This window comes from Prionailurus bengalensis, chromosome D1 (assembly GCF_016509475.1).
Source record: "Prionailurus bengalensis isolate Pbe53 chromosome D1, Fcat_Pben_1.1_paternal_pri, whole genome shotgun sequence".
Taxonomy (NCBI): domain Eukaryota; kingdom Metazoa; phylum Chordata; class Mammalia; order Carnivora; family Felidae; genus Prionailurus; species Prionailurus bengalensis.
In genome coordinates, this window is record NC_057346.1 from 67,498,554 (window position 1) to 67,520,520 (window position 21,967).

Consider the following 21,967-nt stretch of genomic DNA (forward strand, 5'->3'; position numbering starts at 1 on the left):
ATATTTTTTATGTGATTACACTGTCCTCATAATTATAATTTTGGTTGCTTGACTTTTTTCTTCAAGTGAATGTGCTCTTATTTGGAGACTTTAAAGCTTTTTATATAAATAGTGCAGGTAAACATCTTTGTGCTTTTTCCTTCAGATTCTTTTCTTAGAAGCAATTTCTGGAACTGGGTTTATTCTGTCAAATGGTATGGATGCTTTATGGCATTTGCTGCCCCTTGCCCGGGCCCTGTTTGATGTCTACTTCTGAGATGCCCTGTGAGGTTGTAGAATGCTGCACTTGACCCGCAGCCTTAGAGTGGGGAGAGGGGTTGATGGGGTCCAGCTTCCTTTTCACCTAACAGCTCCCCCTGGCTCTAGTTCTGTGTCTTCCTCTCCATTTCTCTCTCTGTCACCTTTTTTCCCCAAGCCCCGTTCTGATGATTTCCAGCTTCCCCTTCTGTGTGCTATCAGGATGTGGACGTCTCCACAGACAGCTCTGTCTCTTCCTCTTTGCAGGTCTGGCCTTCACTGTCTTGCTCTCTGCTGCTACAGATCAGCACAGTTACATGCCAACTTCCTCCATCCACAGCAGCTCCCTCCCACTCAATCACTTGGAGGGGAGAGGCCCAGGAAAGCTATCGTCCTGGGTGTGGAGGGAAGGAGGAAATTGGATTCACAATCGGGGGCTCACAGATGTACTTTGACTGGTGTTTGACCTGCTTTCTTCCTTCCTGTCTGTGTCATGAATTAGGCCCATGAGAACACCAGAGCAGCGAGCCTCCCTGGGCACCAGAAAGCTCTCTGGTATCTAGAAATTACAGCACTTAGAACTGAGAGCGCCTTGGAGACTGCCTAGTCTCATCCCTTCATCTCACAGAGGAGAAAACTGTGAGGCACAGAGAGTGACTGTCCCAAGGCTGCTCAGTGAACCTCTCCTCCCCTGTAATTGCTTCCTTTCCTGGCCACACGGAAACGGGGCTCCTGTCTTACCTTCATCCTCGTCTCCCGGCTGACTAAACCTCTCTTTAAACCTTGCTCAAAGAAACTGTGGTAATAGGTAGACAGGACACCCTTCTTCCAGAGCTGCTCTAGTGAAGGTAGCTTGTTGATAGGATGCAGTATTCATTCATTCCGTAGGAGTGATGCTGGGCACAGCCAGGGAACCTACCCTGACACCTAACTGGACAAAGAGAAGCACTACAATGTAGTGGTTAAGAAGACAGGCATGGGGACCAGGTGCCTGCGTTCAAACCTCTGAACAGAGGCTCAGAGAGGAAAGGGGCAGAGGGCCAAAGGCTGAGAACAGCGCAAGTCTCTGCTCATTTAGTAAAAGTGTGACCCCGGGCAAGTTAGCTCTCTGTGCCTTTATTTTCTCATCTGTAAAATGTGAATAATAGGATTCACTGAGTTAATAAGTAGAAAGGGCTTGGCAGAGTGTACCTATTAATAAGTCCTATATAAATGTTAAAAGAAAGACAGACAGGTAGAAAGAAAGAAAAGAAAGGAACAAACCAGGTAATTTAGGCCAGCTAGGGATAATAAGGAGCCAGTGTGAAGAGAGATAGGCCAAGCTTTGAGGAAGTAAGTTTTCAGCGGGGCTGTGAAAGGTAGAGTATCCCTGTCTCTAAACCTTTATTTTATTTGCTGTGTCTTGTTCAGAGTTCCAGAAAACTTGGGAGATGGTAGAACCGTCATGGTAGATTCTTTCTTTTCAGCAAAAGAGCGTGTTTTGTGTGATGAAGAATGTGGCTTTGGATCGCCCAGAGCACTGCGGCCATCTCATGAGACCTTAGGCTAATCATTAAGAACTTTGGGCTCTCATCTTCCCTTTATGCAGTGGGGAGTGAGGTTTGGTCATTGCTGTACCCAGACGGCCCCCTGATAGTCTGCAGGAGAGGGGTCTGAACTCTCCTATCCCTTCCCCGTCATGGAAACAAAGCCAGGAGAGGTAGGACTTCCAGCACGATGTGGGTCCCCTGTGTTCGGGACAATAGAAACACACGTAGTTCGGTCATTCTTTGACTTCTGAACATTTGCTTTCTCATGAAATGTGAGTGGTGCTATACCCTTCACATCCAATGACTTATGGAGCTAGTTTCTGAAGCTGGTGCACTGGGTTTGGTCTGGGGAATTCCGGAGTAAGACAGCTGACCCCAAGGACCCTTGTTTTAGTAGCTTCTCCTCCCCCACCCCACTGACTAGGGCCATCTGGGAATTCCAGAGGCTAACTAACGCTTGCTCTTTTTCTACTAGCCGAGATGCCGCGCCAGTTTCCCAAGCTGAACATCTCCGAGGTGGACGAGCAAGTCCGGCTCCTGGCAGAGAAAGTGTTTGCTAAAGTGCTCCGAGAAGAGGACAGCAAAGATGCCCTGTCCCTCTTCACTGTCCCCGAGGACTGCCCCATTGGGCAGAAGGAGGCCAAGGAGAGGGAGCTGCAGAAGGAGCTGGCGGAGCAGAAGTCCGTGGAGACGGCAAAAAGGTTTGTCCCCACAAGCCAGAGCACATGTGCGCAGTGGTGCAGACCCAGGCAGGCTGTGGGCATGTGTCTGAGATAGGGGGCCTGTCCCTGGGAGATGAGTTTATTCCTTAACCAAGACCCCTTAATTCACCACTTCTTTCTTGAAGGCCGTTTCCAGGCCTGTGTTTGGCAGAAAAGGTAAAAAAACACTTTTTCTCTGCTGCTGTTTGAACAAAAAATCATGTGCATAAATACGCACCATTTGCAAATGACAGTTCTATGATCCTTTTGGAAATTTGAAGATTTCTTGGGAAACATCAATTTTACTTCTTTTCATCACTTGACAATTACTTTGCATTATTAAATAAGTCAGTTCACTATGTGCCAGGTGCTATACGGGGCACAGAGGATGCACTAATGAACAAGATATTTCTAGTCCCTGCCCTGTTGAGCTTACAGGTAGTTGGTCTAGACAACAATTAAGTAATGGGACAAATTAAATTTAAAAAATGACAAGTAATGATAAGTGCTGTATCAGTGAGGGTCTAACCAGAAAAAAAAGAAATCACTTAAATACTGGAAGGAGGATTTAAAATTCTTCTTTTTTTAAAGCTTATTTATTTTTGAGAGAGAGACAGAGCGTGAGCATGGCAGGGGAGGGAGGGGCAGAGAGAAGAAGACACAGAATGCAAAGCAGGTTCCAGGCTCTGAGCTGTCAGCGCAGAGCCTGACATGGGGCTGAACCCATGAACCATGAGATCATGACCTGAGCTGCAGTCGGACGCTTAACCGACTGAGCCACCCGGGCAGCCCTGGAAGGAGGATTTTAATGCAGGGAATGGTGGCTGAGGTGGCGGAGACCTGAGAAGACAAGCAGAGGGCAGGGAGGCAGGCCGGAGACTCAAAGCAGTAGGAAGCAGCTACCACTTGAGGCCGCAGGGATGATGGAAAGAGGCGGTGCTGCTGGAGCCCAGGGGGGAGAAGTTGGAACTGTGGTGGCCTTTTCGATGGAAAAGGAGCCAAGGAGGAGAGGCAGCAGCTGCAGAGATGCTTCCAAGGCAGAGATGGAAGCAGGAGATACCTAGCTGCAATCCTTCTGGCACCTTCCAGTTTCTCCCAGTGGTTGCCATTGGCCAAACCTAGCCAGAAGCCAGCTAACACAAAGCAGGAAACACAGGGGGGCAGAGGGGGAGCTTGAGAAGTGGATCTGAGGACAAGCAGGCCGAGCATGGGTGCTATGAAGTAGATGAGTAAAGTGTTGAAGGAGAGAGAGAGAGAGAGACCTCAGGCTGGAGGGATAGTCAGGGCTCAGGTCAGACTGGTCTTGTGCTCCCTGATGAGAAGTTTGGATCTTAAGTCCAAGTACAATGTGAAGCCCTCCTCCTTTCAGTTGATCTCACCCAGGAGAGTGGAATTAAAGAATAAAAGAACTTTGAGAAAAAGTCTAGTGGGGCTTTAGCTGGGTTCTTGGACCACCAGCATACTGCAGACCTCAGAGCTAACATGGTGGAACGTGAGCCCTGACTGTGACCTGGTCAGCAATCAGGTCCTTCCTAAGATATCTCCTTATTTTTAAAGGCATGCCCTCTGCTTTCTTGGTAGTATAGAATTTCAGTATTTCCTTCACTTTTTGGGAAAGAAGTAAAAAGGAAAGTACAGGTATAAAGGCTCCGCCATCCATAAAATAAGTGAGGGGCTCTGGGCCCACGGAGGGAAGGGGTAGTGGGTGCCGTTAGCCAGCTGTGAGTGCCAGCCTGTGTTAGGTGAGGTGGGGTGGCTGGAGGTCCAACAGTGTGTTCACCCCTGGAGGGTCAAGAAGAGGGGCGCCTGGGTAGCTCAGTTGGTTAAGTGTCCAACTTCAGCTCAGGTCACGATCTCGCGGTCCGTGAGTTTGAGCCCTGCATCGGGCTCTGGGCTGATGGCTCAGAGCCTGGAGCCTGCTTCCGATTCTGTGTCTCCCTCTCTCTCTGCCCCTCCCCCGTTCATGCTCTGTCTCTCTCTGTCTCAAAAATAAATAAACATTAAAAAAAATTAAAAAAAAAAAAAAGAAGAGCATGACTGTAGAGGCCCCTCATCCACACTGCACTGGCTTAACAGAGGGCTGGCTTTGTGGACTGCATGGTGTGCAGAACCCGCTGTGTCTTATGAATTGAGCATTTTCGACCCTTAATAATTGGAAGAGAAGAAGTCCTGGTATTTTTTATTATCGGGAATGGTGGGGTTCTGAGGCCAGTTTCATTACAGGGTGACACCGGGCCTCACATCTGCAAAAAGAGAGTGTACTCTTCTTATCAATGCCCAGGCTAACAGCAAAATGGAAACTTTCTTACTCTAAGTCCAAATGGTGCCTCATGATTTCCAGAAATTCTTCCATAGGCTGGCTCCTCTCCAGGAATTATGTTCTGTCCCTGCTCATTAGGATGTGGTGGTCTTGGTTCGCATCTACATGCTCCCTAACACTGGAAGCTCCCTGAGTTCTGTATCTGGATCCCCAGGGTCCAGCCTAGGACTTAGGCCATGTTGGTGAGCAGTGGATGTGTGACAGAGAAAAGCTGTAGTATCTTCACAGATAGCACTTCAGGGTGGCTACAGCTCTCTGGACCATTGTGTTCTGTCACTCTCTAGTATGTTCTATGACCTTAGAAAATTAGGAAACATCTCTGTGCCCTACTTTCTTCCTCATCTATAAAGTGGGGATGGTAACAGTAGCTACTTTTGTGGGGTGTTGTGAGGAATGAGGGAATTGACATGGAAAGGGCCTAGAACAGTGTCACAATAAGCCCTCTGTTAACTGTTCACTGTTTGCCTGACTTCCTCCTGGGGAGACAGCATCAGCTACTGCTTACTGTGGGCTCAGTGCTGGGCTGTGTGGTTTGCTTTCATTCTTTAATCCCCACATCAAGCTTATTAATTGGATATTCTTATGGACTTCATTTTGCAGATGAGGAAACTAAGGCACAGAGAGGTTAAATTAACTTGCATGAGAATGCGGAGTGAGTAAGTGACAGAGCAGGGAGTAGAATCCACGACTTTTTTTTTTTTTTTAATGTTCATTTTTGAGAGAGAGAGAGAACACATGTGTGTGTGGGGGGGGGCAGACAGAGATGGGGACGGAGTATCTGAAGCAAGCTCTGTGTTAACAGCACAGAGTCCCATGTAGGGCCTGAACCCACAGACTGTGAGATCATGACCTAAGCAGAAGTTGGACACTTAACCAAGTCGGACGTTTAACTGACTGAGTCACTCAGGTGCCCCAAAGAACCCATGTCTTTTGAATCTAGAACCCCACACCTTGATCATGAGGCTATTCCATCTCCAGCCAGGGGCGGAGTCTTTGGTTCCACCCGTAGATGCTGGAATGACACTGGGTGCTGCTCCCCAGGGTATTATTGCCGGCTTTTGAATGAAATGAAGGAAGCTGGGCCAGAGCTCCCCAAAAGAAAAGCTTCTTTTCTGCCAAAGGATGGACTGATCCCCAGACTACCTGTCAGAAGTCCCAGTGTTCTCCAGAGCGGTACATCCCTAATTTTCTTTCAGCCTCACTGCTCAGTAGAGGCACCATTATCCAAACACTCAGATGTGGACAGTCCCTGGAGGAACCCTCTCCCCAGCTTCCTCTTTGTCTCTGGCTCCTCCTTGACACTCTGGAATGTAAGTGGCGATGTGGAGGCATCCTGCAAGGAGCCCACAGACCTAGAGCCTGCAGCACATCTCCAGATACCCAGAGTCTGTGGGTTTGTGTTTCAAACTGTGACATGAGAAGGGACATCGTTTGGAAAAAGCCCTTCCTCACCCTGGCTCTTCTGAGAAGCCTGAATATTCCTGGCACTTGGAGAAAGCCTTTCTTTACAACCATTGCCTTTTTCTCTTTTACGAAGCAAGCAAGCAAGCAAGCAAGCAAGCAAGCAAGCAAAGACTATTGGAGGTCTAATGTAAAGGCACAAACTAAAATCAGGAAATAAAACAGTTTTTTCCAAAAAGAAGAAAAACTGGATTGTGAATAAGAAAGATGAGCACCTAAAACATGGAGGCTGGCTCCAGGAAGCCAGCAGCTGTAAGAGCTGAGCTGGGTTCAGACACAGCCCTTCTAGGATTGGGGGCTGTTTCCAGGGAGCCAGTGATTCAGCCTACTCAGAGAAGCATTTGTTTTGCAGAGGCTGGGACCTCTGGTCTCCATCACTGCTCCCCCAGGCTGGGTGAGGAGGCCAGCAGGGACAGCTTGCTACTGGGCTCTACTTCCTTAGGAAGATGGCATTAGCTAAGACTCTGTTGGGACGTGGGGGTGGGTCAGGGGGTGGGTCCAAGAGGGGTGGACCATCTATGGAATCAAAGTTAGGGGGCAGAGAAAAGAAGACAGGAAAACCTGAGAAGTACCCAGAAGCTCTCTTTTGTTCACTCCTCCTTTTTTTTTGCCTTTGCTCACTTTGAATTTATCATTCTACTTAGCCAGAGCGCATCTACCCTACTAAAGTACAAAGTTGGAACTTAGCCAACACTGATGGTGACATGAAAAATGTCTGTGCAACCAAAATGTACATTAGTGCTCCCCAGCTCTCCCATTTCTTCTTTTTGAGCAGCTTTATTGAGATACAATCCGCATACCATACAACCCACCCATTTAACCTGTACAAGTCAGTGGTTTTTATTATACTTGCAAAGTTATGCAACCATCACCACAATCAGTTTTAGAACATTTTTATCATTCCCCAAAGAAACCCTAGTAGCTTTCAGCTGTCATGTCCCCAGTACTCTCGTCCCATCTCCTATTTATTCTTACTTCATATAATAAGCTTGGTGATCTTGTTTCTTATCCTGTGACAGATTTAAGGAAGGAGACTAGAAGTGGGGAGAGGAATTTCTACAGGCAGGGTCATTGTGGTGACTGTAAGCTCAGGCGTGGGAGTCAAGGCCACTGAGTTCAAATGACGCCCATGTGTTAGTACTGAGTGCACTTGGGCGAGGTCTTCACTGCAGGAGCCTATTTCCTGATCTGCACAATGAGGGTAATAAAACACCTACCTTGGGAGAACTAAGTGAGCTAATATGCATGACTACTTAGGACAGCACTTGGAACATCATTAGTGTTCTTGTTTCTGTCATTATTATTTGACAGTCACCAGTGAGGGAGGAAACTATGAAAAGCAGACACAAGAATTTGAAGTCTTGGGACAAAATGCCTGTAAGCTCATGACTGGGTAACACGGTGATGACTCTGAGTCATCGAGAGAACTTGCAATTATGTTCGGCACGCTCTGATTAAGATATAGGAATTATGAATTTCATTTTAAAAAGCCACATCATAGTTGTTGTTGTTGTTTTTTAAATTAGGGTATAAAGGGGACAGACTTTGTCTGAAAAATGTAGCTTTCTAGAATAGCTGCTTTCCCAAGTAAAACAGATAAACAGATAGTTGTTATGAGTTGAGCATAGTACAGCTACAATGTTATTAAATCATTTTGTTCAATGAAATTTCTTTTTTTTTTAAGTATTTTTTGGGAGAACACAAGTGGAGGAAGGGCAGAGACAGGGGGACAGAGGATCTGAAGCGGGCTCTGCACTGAGAAGCTGACAGGCTGACAAGGCTGACAGCCATGAGCCCGATGTGGGACTGGAACTCAGGAACTGTGAGATCACGACCTGAGCCAAAGTTGGACACTCAACCAACTGAGCCATCCAGATACCCCCGTTTAATAAAATTTCTTAAATTAGGGCTATGCAACTTTTAAAATTCAGGGCCATTAACAAAGCAGCTTCATTTAAACCCGTTTGATTCATCTGCTTTTAAAGTTAAGAACAAAAAGCTGGGGACTTTGGGGAGGAAGGGCAATGGGAAGGGAGTTGGTGGGCAATGGAGTCCTACGCTTGGTCAGGAGAGAGCAGAGGGGGATAGTGACAAGGGAGGGCAGGTTATCAGAGGGAAGTGAAGGAAGAAACAGGGGTGGAGATTGTGAATTTTTACACCTGATAGGCTTCAAGTGTGCAATTCAAAGCCACCACCACCCCCCCCCCCGCCCCGAGCAGACCACTGGTCACTTGGTGGGCACATGGAGTAAGTGCTCTCCACGGGGCCCAAGCGCCTGGCATTCCTTCTCCTAGTGTCTGCCCATCACGGAAGTGCACCATAGTCAGCTGTATCTGCTTTCTTCCTTCTGGATCGGCTGGGACTTTTGGTCTCAGTCACTGCTCCCCACTCTCACATGAATCACTGCGGTGACAGTGGAAGCAAGAGCAACAGCTGAGCCTCTGGAGGTGGGGAATGCCTGCCCCACCTAATGGCATTCCAATTAAAACTGTGAATAAATCTCTATGCTGGTTTGTGGCTCTTGCCCCGAACCTTTATTTAAAATAATTTTTTTTAATGTTTATTTATTTATCTTTGAGAAAGAGAGAGAGGGAGGGAGAGGGGAAGAGAGAGAGGGGGGACAGAAGATCTGACAGAAGCAGGCTCTGCACTGACAGCAGACAGCCTGATGCGGGGCTTGGACCCACAAAGCTTGAACCCACAAGCTGTGAGGTCATGACCTGAGCCGAAGTCAGATGCTTAACTGACTGAGCCACACAGCCACCCCTCTTGCCCCAAACCTTTAAAGTGGTAGTTCTCATCTGGAAGGGTAGCGGCTACCAGAATGATCTGAGTATGTGAGAGGGAGGTTTTCAAACAAGCCTGCTTATTCTGAAGCGTTTTCCTCTCCCTTTGAGAATGATGCAGGGAGACATCTCTGATCCTGCTGCTTCACTGCTCCCACCCTCAGTGTGATTAGGTGTCTCCTCTGGGATCCCAAAATATCCAGAGCCTCTCACACACCAACGACATTGTGTGGTGACAGTCTGCTGAGTTGTCTGGCCATCTATGCCATCATCAGTCAGTCAGTCCCTGGAGTCCAAGGTGTATTTTCTATCTGTCTAGCCCTGGGAGCTGGCACTTGGTACTTTATTGAATAAAGTGACTTGTTGTACACATTTGAGAGCCTCTGGTGAAAGGTTTGGTCTGGTGACTTTCCCAGCCTTCAAGTCCTCTGGACAGACTACATAGGGGCAATGGGCTTGTGAAGGTCCCTGGGAAGATGCTGGCTATTCTCTAGAAGATTGAAGAGGGTCTTGGGGTTCTTAACTTGGGTTTAACACATGAATCAAATGTTATTACAGGAAGGCTTTGGGGTGCCCAGATGTTGAGGAGGGTTGGGAAATGGAGCAGGGTAATGATGGGGACACAGTGAATGGCAGGGGCAGCTGAGGGCCATAGAGCTGGGGGGGGAGGGGCACCAGACAGGTGCTAAGAGATACCACAATAACAGCCCATGTGACCAATTCGTGTCCTTGTATAGAGGACCTGTTTGGGCAAGAAGGTTCTTGTGACCCAGAAGTGCCATCCATTTCAGAGAGGACAAAGCTGCTCCTAGCCCCTTGGGCCCTTAGGCTTGGCCTGGAGCTGGTATCCTCACAGCCCCACACCCTGCCAGCTCTTTGGTAGGAGTGAGTTTCTGCCAGGTGGATGTGTGGGTGGGGGAAAGAGGGGGCGTGCCAGCTGTGGCAGAGAGAGCTGGCTTACTCTGATGCCCCAAGGGCTAGCACGAGGTAGAACAGGTGGGACTGTGGACAGACAGATCTTGGCCCATCATAAGGAAATGCTTTCTAACAGTGGCAACAGATCATGTTTTGTTCACCTTGTTTGTGTGCTTAGCACTGGCCTGGCCCAGAGTAAGTGCTTGGTAAGTGTTTCTTGAACAAATGATTGATTGCTGATGTCTTATCCAGAAATGTAATGAGCTGTCTGTCAGTGGAGGTATTCAAGCAGAGGCAGTGTTAATGAGAGGACTGGGATGTGTAGTGTTTAAAATCCTTTCCAGCTAGGACACTCCCTTGTTCTATAATCCAGATAAAGCTTACTTTAAGCTTATTAAAAGACAACTTCTTTTATTGCTGTTACACATGCGGGGCTTCAGACAGCCTTGAGAGGGAAAGAAAGACAGGTGTGTGGACACACGCACATATTCAGTCACTCAGTTGCTGCTTTCCACCTTTGTTGGCTGAGCCTTGGTTGAATAGAATGGATACTAGATATGCGCCTACAGTAGACAGAATTTCTAAAATGCCCTCCCCAAAGATGGCCCTCCCTAATCTCCAGACTTTCTGAATATGATGAGACATCACTCAGCGATTATACTGTCATATGTAGCACAGTAGCAGACTTGAAGATAAGGAGGCTACAGAGGTGGACTTGATCTAATGACACACATGTAAAGAGTAGGGGGCTCTCTCTGGCTGGTAGGAGAAGGGAAGTCAGAGAGGTTTGGAGCACAGAGGCAGCTATGCCTGGCTTTGAAGATGGAGGGGGCTGTGTGCAAGAATCAGAGAGCAACCCCTGCCCAGTAGCCAACCAGGAACAGGAACCTTAGTCTTATGGCCATGTGGAACTGGATTCCGCCAACAGCCTGGATGAGCATGCAAATGGATTCTTTCCCAGAGTCTCCAGATAAGAGCTCAGTGAAGCCAGCATCTTGATTTTGGCCTTTTGATACCTGGAGCATAGAGCCCAGCCAAGCCTACCCAGACTTCTCACCTACAGAACTGTGAACCAATAAATGGGTGTGGTTTTTAAGCCACCAAGCTTGTGGCAATATGTTATGTGCCCCAATAGAAACAATACAGGGCCCTCTCCTTGGGCTCCAGTTAGCTTTTCCAATGTTCTGAGATATAAGCTTAATGGTTAGCTCTTGTTACTCCAAGCCCTTGCCCAAGGTGAGCAAGCCCTGAGGAGTTGCCCCATCTGTTGTTTAACCTATCCCTGTGCCTGCAAAATCTGAGCTCCTAGCCCACAGATGTTCACATGTGACAGTCTGGCGCTCACTTGAAGACCAAGACAGGAGCCATAATGGATGTCTTCAAGAAGAACTCTTTGGGCACCTGCTGATGGGTACTGGCTTCCTCACTGAGGCAGAGGAATATGGACATTCCTAGGACAAGCCTGGTGGGTTCTTGGCTTAGGCAGCCTTCCAGCTTCCTGATTATACTGGGCTTTATTACCTTTCTTACCTGTTGCTCACCTTAGATGTTACCTTGCTTCTCCCTGGTGAGACTGGCCCTCAGGCAGCATTGGCTGAAGCATGGGGGTGAAGTTGGCAAAGAGACAAAACAGTGAGCTGGCAGGCATGTGAATGACACAAATGCCAGAGTCTTATGGGACCCAGCTGAACCGGTCAGAATGTTAGAGGGAGCCCAAAGTAATAGCTCTTCCTGTAGGTGTGAATAACCAAAAGATGCCAAAGTGAGAACTGTATTGGTCAAGGTAAATCTGCCTTTGAGGAATGATTGACTGGCATGAGTTGACATCTTCCTTGGGGGCATGTTGCTTAGCTTAGCTCTGTGGAAAGGATGGATGGCAGGCTGGAGAGAGCCTGGGTTGTAGGCTCCTGGAGTTCAGGCTGCCTTTCCTGAACAACTCAGTGCATCTGTTATGCAAGGCCCAAGATCAGGGCAAAGTCAAACTCTTGAAAAGGGGCTGCCTCTACTTTCCAGGTGTAAATAGCCTTGCCCCAAAGAGGTGATAACACAAGTGGGCAGATAAAGACCTGAGAGCCATGGCAAGTGTTGGGTGTATAGACAGAAGAGGTAAATGTGGTTCCTGAAAAATTAGCAACGGGCCTGTAAGGAGACCTGGTCAAGTGTCAGGAGGAAGGTAACCTCTTCCAGGTGACACATAAGGCCTGTTTGGAGATCAACCAATTTTTCCACCCCTTCTAGGTATCATGGCACCTAGAGGAGAGAGGGGTTCTGTGGGTCTGTGGGCCACTGAGGCCTTTGCTGGTGACTATAGGCCTTGGATATCCTGCTGAGTCCTCGGATGGTTTCTGGCATTGGGCACTGCTGGGTGGCTATGCTGGGGGCCTGGGGTCATTAAAGTCAGAACTCCTCCCAGGAGAGGGGAGTGCTCATGGCTTTACCTCATTACTGGTTAACTCCCTTCCTGGAGATCCTAGGACTTGGGGTGGTGAGTGTTCACAAATCATTGTAAATAAGCATGAGCTTGTGGCACTTTAAAACCAACCTATGCCCACTTCCCCGAGAGTTTGTAAAATCGTCTTTTGGTGCTAAGTGACCAAAGGGACCTGAGATTGATGCTGACTGATCTCTTTCTCGTAACGGAGATATAGATCTGCACCTGTCCAGCAGTAGCAGCAGCCAGGATGGCACAGATTAGGCACAGGAAGGAGCAGAGGGGGTGACGGGGTGGATAAGTTCCCAGAGAGGTGGTAGGCTATGGGCTAACTGCCACCCTGCCCTGTGACTTTGTAAAAGCCCTCTTCCATCTCTGGGCCCCTGACTCCTTCATGAAAAAAAGAGGTGGGACTAGTTAGTCATCATGAGCTCTTCTGGCTCCAGTGCCCCAAATTTTGAATGCTTTGAAATACAAGGTGGTTATCTGTCTGTGACCCTGTTCATTGTCCTTCTGAGGCTGTTCAGATGCTGGGACTCGGAGTTTGGGTGACTTAATATGGTCCTCACTCCTGCCCTTGGTGTTAGACCCCTGCAGTATGGTCTGCTCTCTGTCTCCCAAGACAGTTGCCTTCTCTAATGTTCTGTGTGCCCTGCACAGGCCACAACCATTTTTAGTGACCACAGGGAGGGGTATCTGAGGGCTGTTCTGTACCTCAGGCAGAGAGATGTGTGCAAGAGGAAGGCATAATTGGCAACTTCTTTTTTAAAAATTTTTTAAATGTTTATTTTTGAGAGAGAAAGAGAGAGACAGAGACTGGGGGGGGGGGGGGGGGAGGGGCAGAGAGAGACGGAGACACAGAACTTGAAGCAGGCTCCAGACTCTGAGCTGTCAGCTCAGAGCCCAGTGCGGGGCTCAAACTTATGGACCACGATATCATGATCTGAGCTGCGGTCAGAAGCTTAACTGACTGAGCCACCCAGGCGCCCATAATTGGCTACTTATTAATGGTAGGGCCAGTACCAGTGATTAATCAGAGGGAAATTCTCCTGCCATGTACATAACAAAGACTCTTTATCACTTGCCCCAATTAGTGACTGATGCTTCCCACTTTTCCTTGTCCTTGGCTTTTAGAAAGAAAAGTTTCAAGATGATTCGGTCCCAGTCCCTGTCTCTGCAAATGCCTACGCAGCAAGATTGGAAGGGCGCCCCGACAGCCAGTCCGGTCCTGTCTCCCACTACCCCTGTGTTCCCTGGAGCCACTTGCCAGCCCACGCCAGGGCCCTATGCCATTCCCGAGTTCCAGCGGGTCATCATCAGTGGAGATTACTGTGCCGGGGTAAGGTGTCTCCCACTCCCCATTCTCTACCCACTCCCCTGGGGGTTGTATGAAGGCTGATGGCCTTGTGCAGAGGCCAGGGTCCCCTGGGCCACTGGGGACTATGCCCAGCCCTGAAGCCTGGTATCGTCTGTGGGTATCTAGGAGGTGGCCGGCAGGAGGCACAGAAGTCTGAAGAGAAGGAGAGTCTTAGTACAGGTTGTGGGGTATGGGTATGTCTAGGGTGCTGCTCATCCCCATGAGGGGGGCCTAGGGTTGCAGGCTAGCACATTGGGCTGTGGCTGTGGCCTGCAAGTTCCATGCATTCCCTGGGTCCAGAATGCTTCTCTCTGTCCCTGCAGCCCACTAAGGAAGATGCTAGCTCGGACCCCTCAGTGTTTCCAAGTGTTGAGTGGACTTGAAGTCCAGGTTTGCGTGAAATCAGTTATTACTTGTTCAGCTTCTCCTATGTGATTAGGCTCAGTATCCTTAAATACAGGCCAAACTCTCCCAACCAGGAAGAGGGGGTTTGAGGAGAAAATGAACAAGCTTGGTTTACACCAAGTCGGTTAATACAGTCACCAAAAATGTGCTGATTTTCCTGTTGGATGATGCATTTTTATTGCTTACTTCTTTCTCTTTTTTTTCCCCAATTTTTAAATTTTTTTTTTCAACGTTTATTTATTTTTGGGACAGAGAGAGACAGAGCATGAACGGGGGAGGGGCAGAGAGAGAGGGAGACACAGAATCGGAAACAGGCTCCAGGCTCTGAGCCATCAGCCCAGAGCCCGAGGCGGGGCTCGAACTCACGGACCGCGAGATCGTGACCTGGCTGAAGTCGGACGCTTAACCGACTGCGCCACCCAGGCGCCCCTCCAATTTTTTAATGTTTATTTATTTTTGAGAGACAGAGAGAGACAGAGCACAAGCAGGTGAGAGACAGAGAGAAGGAGACAGAATCTGAAGCAGGCTCCAGGCTCTGAGCTGTCAGCACAGAGCCTGACGTGGGGCTCGAACCCACAGACTGAGAGATCATGACCTGAGCTGAAGTAGGACACTCAACCGACTGAGCCACCCGGGTGCCCCTACTTCTTGAAGAGAAATATCAGTTAGTGCCAGGGTTAAGTTTGATTCTATCTCCCTGGCCCTCAACCAGCTACCTGTTGACCTCAATTGACCTTGTTGTTCTCTCTTCTTTTTAACAGTGGTTTTAGAATATATGATATATCTGAGAAAGCAAAGTAGCTACTACTCTTCTTATACATTACCCTGTAGTTTTAAAAAATATGTTATTTGTTTGAGGCAACCCTCGTGTGTTTTCACACAAATAACCTATGTACCTACAATTAATTAGGCACATATAATTTGTTTATTTTTACACAAATGGTAGTTTACACATTATACTAAGTCTAGCTTTTTACACTTTACGGTACATCTTAGAGATAATGCCTCTCAATAGATAAAGAACTTCCTTGTTCTTTTTTAAAAAATATATATAAGTGCATAATATTCCACTGTGTGGATGTACCACACTTTAAGTTCTTATGGATGGGAATTTTGTTGGATTGGAAACAATGCAGTCCTTCCCCAAAGAAGCAGTATCCTGACCAGGAGTCCTTGGTGTCTACCTGGCCTCTGACATGTGGGCAGAACAGGAATAGGGGGAGTTGAAGTAGACTGAAAGCCAGCCGAATGGGAGGATGTTGGCCTGGTTCAGTAGCTAGCTTCTTTCCATTGATTTCCTGGCACAGAGCCCCTGAGCTGGGCGGTTGGTCCCCAGAGAACTATGAGTCCATGAGAAACAGGCTGACCTTGCAGATCACCTTGGCCCCCAGTAGGCCCACTGTCAGCATGGGGCCTGCAGTATCTATAAGTGGGCCAATGGCTGGTCATTCCCTGGGATCCCAAGTACCCTCTCTAGCCATGGCCTGAGCCCCTTGCCAGGCTGAGTCCATTGGCTCTGCAAGGTGTTTGGCTTTGTCATTGGCAGGGACATATTTTTGTCTAAGGTTCTAAGGTGTTTGTGTCTTCTCACCTATTCCTGCTACTCTCAGAAGCCATCCACTGGAAAGTGTAAAATGGAGTTAACACACTCTTATGGGGACATTTGGAATCAGGAAAGGAGAAGTTACTTTCTTAACCAAAGTGAGGAGCAACATTTAGTGAAAGTATAAAAACATGCATGGAAAAGATATACACCAACTTCCTTCCTCTGAGGCTGGAGTAGGGTGAAGGAACAAGGAGGGTAGAGTTTTAGCTATATCTATGGTGATTTATTTATTCATATATATAAGAGATCTGGAACAGTAGTGAAAAACATTAAAAGTTTAGCTCTGGAAGGTAAACACATGAGTGTCTGTCATATTATCTTCAGTGCTGTCTTTATGTTTAAAGTATTTTAAAACTAAAAATGATTAAAAAAAATTTTTAAGGTTTATTTATTTTGAGAGAGAGTGAAGGAGAGTGAGTCGGGTGGGGAGGGGCAGAGAGAGAGGGAGAGAGAGAATCCCAAGCAGGCTCTACACTGTCAGCACAGAGCCCGGTGCGGGGCTTGAACTCATGAACCATGAGATCATGACCTGAGCCGAAATCAAGAGTCAGACGCTTAACGGACTGAGCCACCCAGGTGCACCAAAACTAAAAATGATTTTTAATTAAAGCAGAGAGGAAAAGTTCCAGGAACACCCCTGCCACCCTCCCCACCCCGGCGCCCCATGCTCAACCAGCATCTTGTACCTCCCTCTGCTGTGTCACTTACCTCCTGTTACGACTGTCTGGTTAGCGGCTTGTCTCCCCAGACACATTCATGTTTCTGCCACACACATCCTTGCCAAATGCACAGAGGTAAATGAGCCCAATGGAAGGTGGGAATTTATCTTGTCTGTCTTTGAGTACGAGGCAGCTCTGGGAAAGCAGAACATGGTTAGGCTTTGGGACCCAGTCAGATCAGAATCCGAAGTTTGACTTTGTAATTTCTGGGCCTCTCTGGGCCGTGGTTTCCCCATTTGTAAAATGGGTTTGCTGTAAGGACCAAAATGAAACACTTGTCAACAAGCACTTGTTGCCTGGGTGAATTGAATGATTAACACACGAATCAGAAGCCAAAGCAAAGCAGCAGACAGAGCGTGCAGAGTTTTTATTTTTCCCTCTGAGGGACTCAGGAGAGTCCCTCATGTGAAAGCAATGATACTCACCCTCTGATCAGACATATGTTCTGGCCTTGCCTCTTCATGTTCAGGATGCAACAGCAGGCTTGTGGTTTAATCAGCAGGACTTGGGGCTGGCCTTGGGGGTGCAGGCTAGAGTACCTGCCTCTTCCCTAGTCTCTGGCAGCCGTAACTCTCCTCCTGTGCCAAGGGTCCCCAAGACCACCCCTGGGCTCAGTGACTCACTAAGAGGACGTCTAGGACCGAGCACACAGTTATACTCAGGACTAGGATTTATTATAGCAAATGGATGCAGAGCGAAGTCAGCACCGGGAAAAGGTACAGGGGGTGGAGTATGGAGAAGCCAGACTCCTCTCCCCGTGGAGTCACCAGAACATACTTAATTCCATCAGCATTGATTTATGACAAGTTTGAAGTGTTGTCTACCATGGAAGCTCATTAGAGACTTAGCACCTAAGGTTAATAAAAACGTTGTCTCCCAGACTCCTCGAGGAAATCAGGTGTTCGACATAAACCAAGCATAAACTGTACAGTTTAGGCTGGGTGAGCTGCTCGTATGAGTCAGTGGGAGGAATGCCCCCTGAAGCCCAAGTTCCCAGCCACCAGCCGAAAGCCAACTTTACAGTAGATCTTGTTAAGGACAGTGGTCTCAGGCCTGTGATGCGGACTCTTCTCTGCACACCTCCTTCTGCAGATCACCGTGGAGGACTATGAGCAGGCTGCCAAAAGCCTAGCCAAGGCCCTGATGATACGGGAGAAGTATGCCAGACTTGCCTACCATCGCTTCCCACGGACCACGGCCCGGTACCTGGGTGACCAGAGGGTAGACAGTGCACCTCCAGAGGAGGGCCTCCCAGGTGGGTGCATGTGGGTCCCAAGTGGGGCACGGCCCAAGAATTGGTACTGGCTGGATGTATTCTCTTTGTTCTGGCTGGATGTATTTCTCCCACATGGTGTTTTAAGGGCATGGCTCTGGTATTGGCTTCCCACACCCACGTTTGCTGGTTTCCCCAATGTCTGATTCTGTGCGCACTGTGTACCCGACTCTGGGCAGAGCTGAGCTATAGAAGTTAAGAGAGAGGCAAAAGATAGTCCCTGAGCTAGAGAATCCTCCAGAGACATAGGCAATCTCATTCTGGGTGTTTAACACAACACCATCAGACAGTAAATGTTGAATTGCTGGTGGGGTGGGGTAGTGTGGGGATAGATGCAGAGTGCATGTTCTGGGGGTAGGGAAAGTAGGCTTTGACATCAAACACACCTGCATTCTGGTCTCAGCTCCACCACATTCTTGGGCAAGGTATTTCGCCAGACCTCAGTTTCTCAATATGTAAAATGGGAATAATACCTATGCCTTGGGCCTGTTCTGCAGCGTTTGGGGAAGAGGAGGTCAGAGATGGGAGGATGATTTCTGGTGGAGACTGGCCTGTGAAGGACATAGGAGCAGTAGAGGCTGTAAGTTAGGTAACGTGAATGAATACAACAAGAAACCACTATCTGTGAAGGTGGTGGTGGGGGATCAGATGAGGGCCTGGTGGTCTGTGCCAGTGCCCAAGGACCTGGCTGCCTGCTGGGTGTAACTGCTGTCGACAGGTCTTCTCCTGTCTGGGTTTTCCTTGCAGCTCTGAGACCTGGGCTTTGGGCATCTGTTGCTACCTGGGACCCTGGGTGTATCTCAACACTTCGGGGCCCATTTCCCTATCTGTCTGAGGCAAGTTGATGCCATCTGCCCCAGTTTGGGCAAGGGCAGACAGGAATGACTGTCAAATGTGTACTCTATACAAAGCAGAGTACCCCGGGGGCTGGAAATGAGCGTGGTGAGACAGAGGCTGTGGCTTCTTGCAGGCCTTGGTCCTGCCTGCATCTCACAGGCCCCTGGCACACTTTAGGGACTCCTGAGCTAGCCTGGGGCTGTGCTGCTTCAGCCCCTGTGATGCCTCACTCCTGCTCTGGGACAGTCTGTTCTGAGCACTGAATGGAGGACACTGCCTTGGTTGCTTTCTTTGATGAAGATTCCAGGGAGTGTCCCTAGCTCTCGCTGGCATCTGAGAAGGTGGGCTCTATGTGGGTTGGTTGATGTGCAGAGTTGAAGCCCCCAGTTTTACTGCTATTTAGTAGAACCCGTTCCCTGGCCAGAGACAGAGCTTATCAAGAGTTAGGAATACTCATTATAAGAGTAATGAGAACAATGTCCTCTAATTTATGGGTTAGGCGTTACTGTTACAAAGCATTTCTTATGCCCACTTTTGCAGCCTTCACCACAGCCTGTTAAGGCAGGTTGTGTTTTTCTCAGATGAGCAGACAGGATCAGAGAGCTGAAGTGGTTTGTTCGGTCTCATAGCTGGGAAATAGCCAAGAGGTGTTTTCTGCTTCCTGTGGGCTAACAGCTGTGGGGACAGATAGCTCTGTCGTTGCCATTCCCTGCTCTGTGGGAGATAAGCTGCCTATTCTGTGCTCACTTTGGGGAGGAGGAGGCTTTTCCGTGCAGCTTCTTGGCTGCCCTCGGCTCAGGAAGATGTGGGAGGACAGGGACAATTATTCCCATTGGGCAGTCCCAAGTGCTGCCTGTTCTTTTATTAGGAGAGGACACAGCTGCCCTTTTTAATGGGCCTGGCATCCCTGTCATGCCCAGGAGGCTGGGGTTCATTTCAGTTAAATTAAAAATATTTACTGAAGTGCTAGCCATGTGCCAGGGTCTGTTCTAGGAAATGGGGATACAGTAGTAAACAAACCAAACATATACTACCTAGGATAAGTAAGTGAAATTATTTTACATAGTGGCAAATGCTAAGGAAACAAAATAAAGCAGGGAAGGAGATATATGATGTCAGGGTAGGTGGGGGTGGGTGGGGTGGTTAGGTTTTAGATAAGATGATGGGGATATCCCTCATTAGAGGGCTAAGGAATGTGACTTTTGAGCTCCTGTGAGCTCAAGAGGTCAAGGGCACTTTACCATCACTCAATCCTGTTTTGCAGACTTCCACCCTCCCCCTCCACCCCAGGAAGACCCTTACTGTCTGGATGATGCTCCCCCCAACCTGGGCTACCTGGTCTGCATGCAGGGGGGCATCCTCTTCGTGTATGATAATAAGAAGATGCTGGAGCGCCAGGAGCCCCACAGCCTACCCTACCCCGACCTGGAGACCTACACAGTGGACATGAGCCACATCTTGGCTCTTATCACGGATGGTCCCACGTAAGCCAGCTTTCCCCGGGTCTGCCTCTCTTTGCATGGGGGTTGTTCTGTAGGAAGGGGCTGGGAAAGGTCAGCTCACCCTTTAACTCTGGGCTTGCCTGCACTTCAATCATACCAGAAAGAGAGTACTTGTCCCCTTCCCCAGTGCTTTGTGGGTTCCTGCAACGATTTTCCATCATAGGCTGGCATGTTCTTAGAGTGGTACTACCTGTCCCTTCTGCATCCTAGATGTGGAGCTTCTGTTTGCTGGTGGCCACCTGTGTACCTGAGAGCAGCTGCTCTCGCTCTCCCCAGGCAGGGCAGTGGCCTTGTGGAGATAGCGCCCAGGGCATTACCACAGGTGGTAGGGGAGAGGTGAAGGCTGTTGCCGCAGGCATTGGTTTTCCCATGTTTCTGGAGGGGAGAGTGCAGGGAGCCTGGGGACTTTGTGCCATGACCCCCAGGATGCTCATGGGCTTGGCTGAGCTAACCTGTCAGGCAGTCAGTCGTCTCCCTGCATTGGGCCCCTCCCTCCTTGGTGAGCACTGCAGCTCATCAGCAGAGGAGGGCCGGTCCCTGAACCTTCAAGTGGCTGTGCTGTGAGTGTCCAGCCAGGACTGGAAAGCTGGGGGAGGGAAAGGGTGCTGGTCATTGCCGAGGGACCTCTCTTGCACTGCCTTTAGGTTTTTTCTGGGAATGGTGTGATGCCAGTTCCCAAGACAGGGAGTGGACCCCTGGGGGGTGGGCAGAGTAGTTCTCTGTCCTCACTGATCTGAAGACAGATCTGGGAGGGGGAAAAGGCAGTTCCCAGCAGGCTTGCCTCTGCCTTGTGAGGAGGAACTTTGAGGGGGAGCCTTGGGAGGGAGGGTAGGGGGAGGACCCTGGCTGTTCCAGGAGGTATGTAAACAGTGGCTGTCCTGTCCAGGAGGCTATCCAGGTGAGACCTGCTGGGGAGAGGATTGGGTGGAGATGGCTTTTGAAATCCCTCGTGACTCAGACTCTTCATGCATCCTCTGTGCCGCTCTGGGGCTTGCCTCAGCTGACATGGTGACGTTCCAGGGTCGACAGCTGGTCCTTAAGAATGTCCGAGTGATTGCATGCCATGAGAGCTGCTGTTTATTTGGGGGCCACAAGGAAGCAGGGTGGCGTGACTTGTGGTTGAAGGTTCCGTGTGGCTTGAGCACAGGCACATGGCCAGACCCCTGGGTTGGTTGTGGGCTGGCAGTTGGCCAGGAGCAGTGAGTTCCCACCCCTGGGGGCCTTTGCTGGCTGGTGGGAGCATCAGTCCATGCAGAGATTTCTGTGCTACTAAACATCCCTACATTCCTAATCTGCCCATGATACAAAACATCCTCTGCTTGTCTTGAGACCTTAGAGTTGAAGGGTCTTCAGGTCTTGGGGTTTGGGGAATGTCATTAGATTACAGGATGCTTCCTCTTTATGCCAAAGGTAGGCAGGTCTTGCCTTATAGTTTGACTGTACTCCTGATCTTCTGGGGAGAAGTGAAACTCTTTAAAGAAGTAAAGGTGGCTGAGGATCAATGGGAAGACATAAGGAAGGAAGGAAGGAAGGAAGGAAGGAAGGAAGGAAGGAAGGAAGGGATGAGGAGGGAGACTTTTATTGAGCATCCACTCTGCTCAGAGTTAGGCCCTTCACACACATGAGCCAATTTAACCTCCAGTTCAGTCCTGGGCATTGCCATCTCTGTAGTTGCTCATGGGAAACAGAGGCTTGGGATGAATTACTTAAGCACATAAAGCTAGAAGTCAGAGCACCTGTGTGAGTTTGCAAAGTCAGCTTTCCACTGCCCTGAACTGACTCTCTGCTCATTTCGTGGAATATGTGGAGGTGGTTACACAGGTCAGCTGGGTCTGCAGAAAGCTGGGACCACCACATCCCTCCCTGCTGCATCCTGACCTTGCACCTG

At 48.9% G+C, this 21,967-nt stretch overlaps 1 protein-coding gene across 4 annotated transcripts in view; it reads left to right on the forward strand.

Moving 5' to 3' along the window:
• The window catches only part of AMPD3 (adenosine monophosphate deaminase 3), a 47,425-nt gene that overhangs the window by 6,495 nt on the left and 18,963 nt on the right, over window positions 1-21,967 (forward strand). For 3 of the 4 annotated variants that reach the window (XM_043580634.1, XM_043580635.1, XM_043580633.1), the window contains exons 2-5: window positions 2,242-2,467; window positions 13,515-13,719; window positions 17,560-17,722; window positions 19,842-20,061. In XM_043580634.1, the coding sequence (XP_043436569.1) occupies window positions 2,247-2,467; window positions 13,515-13,719; window positions 17,560-17,722; window positions 19,842-20,061 (809 nt within the window). In that variant the 5' untranslated portion in view covers window positions 2,242-2,246. Of the gene's footprint in view, window positions 1-2,241; window positions 2,468-13,514; window positions 13,720-17,559; window positions 17,723-19,841; window positions 20,062-21,967 lie in introns of those variants that run through there. The other variant, XM_043580636.1, reaches the window with a different exon arrangement.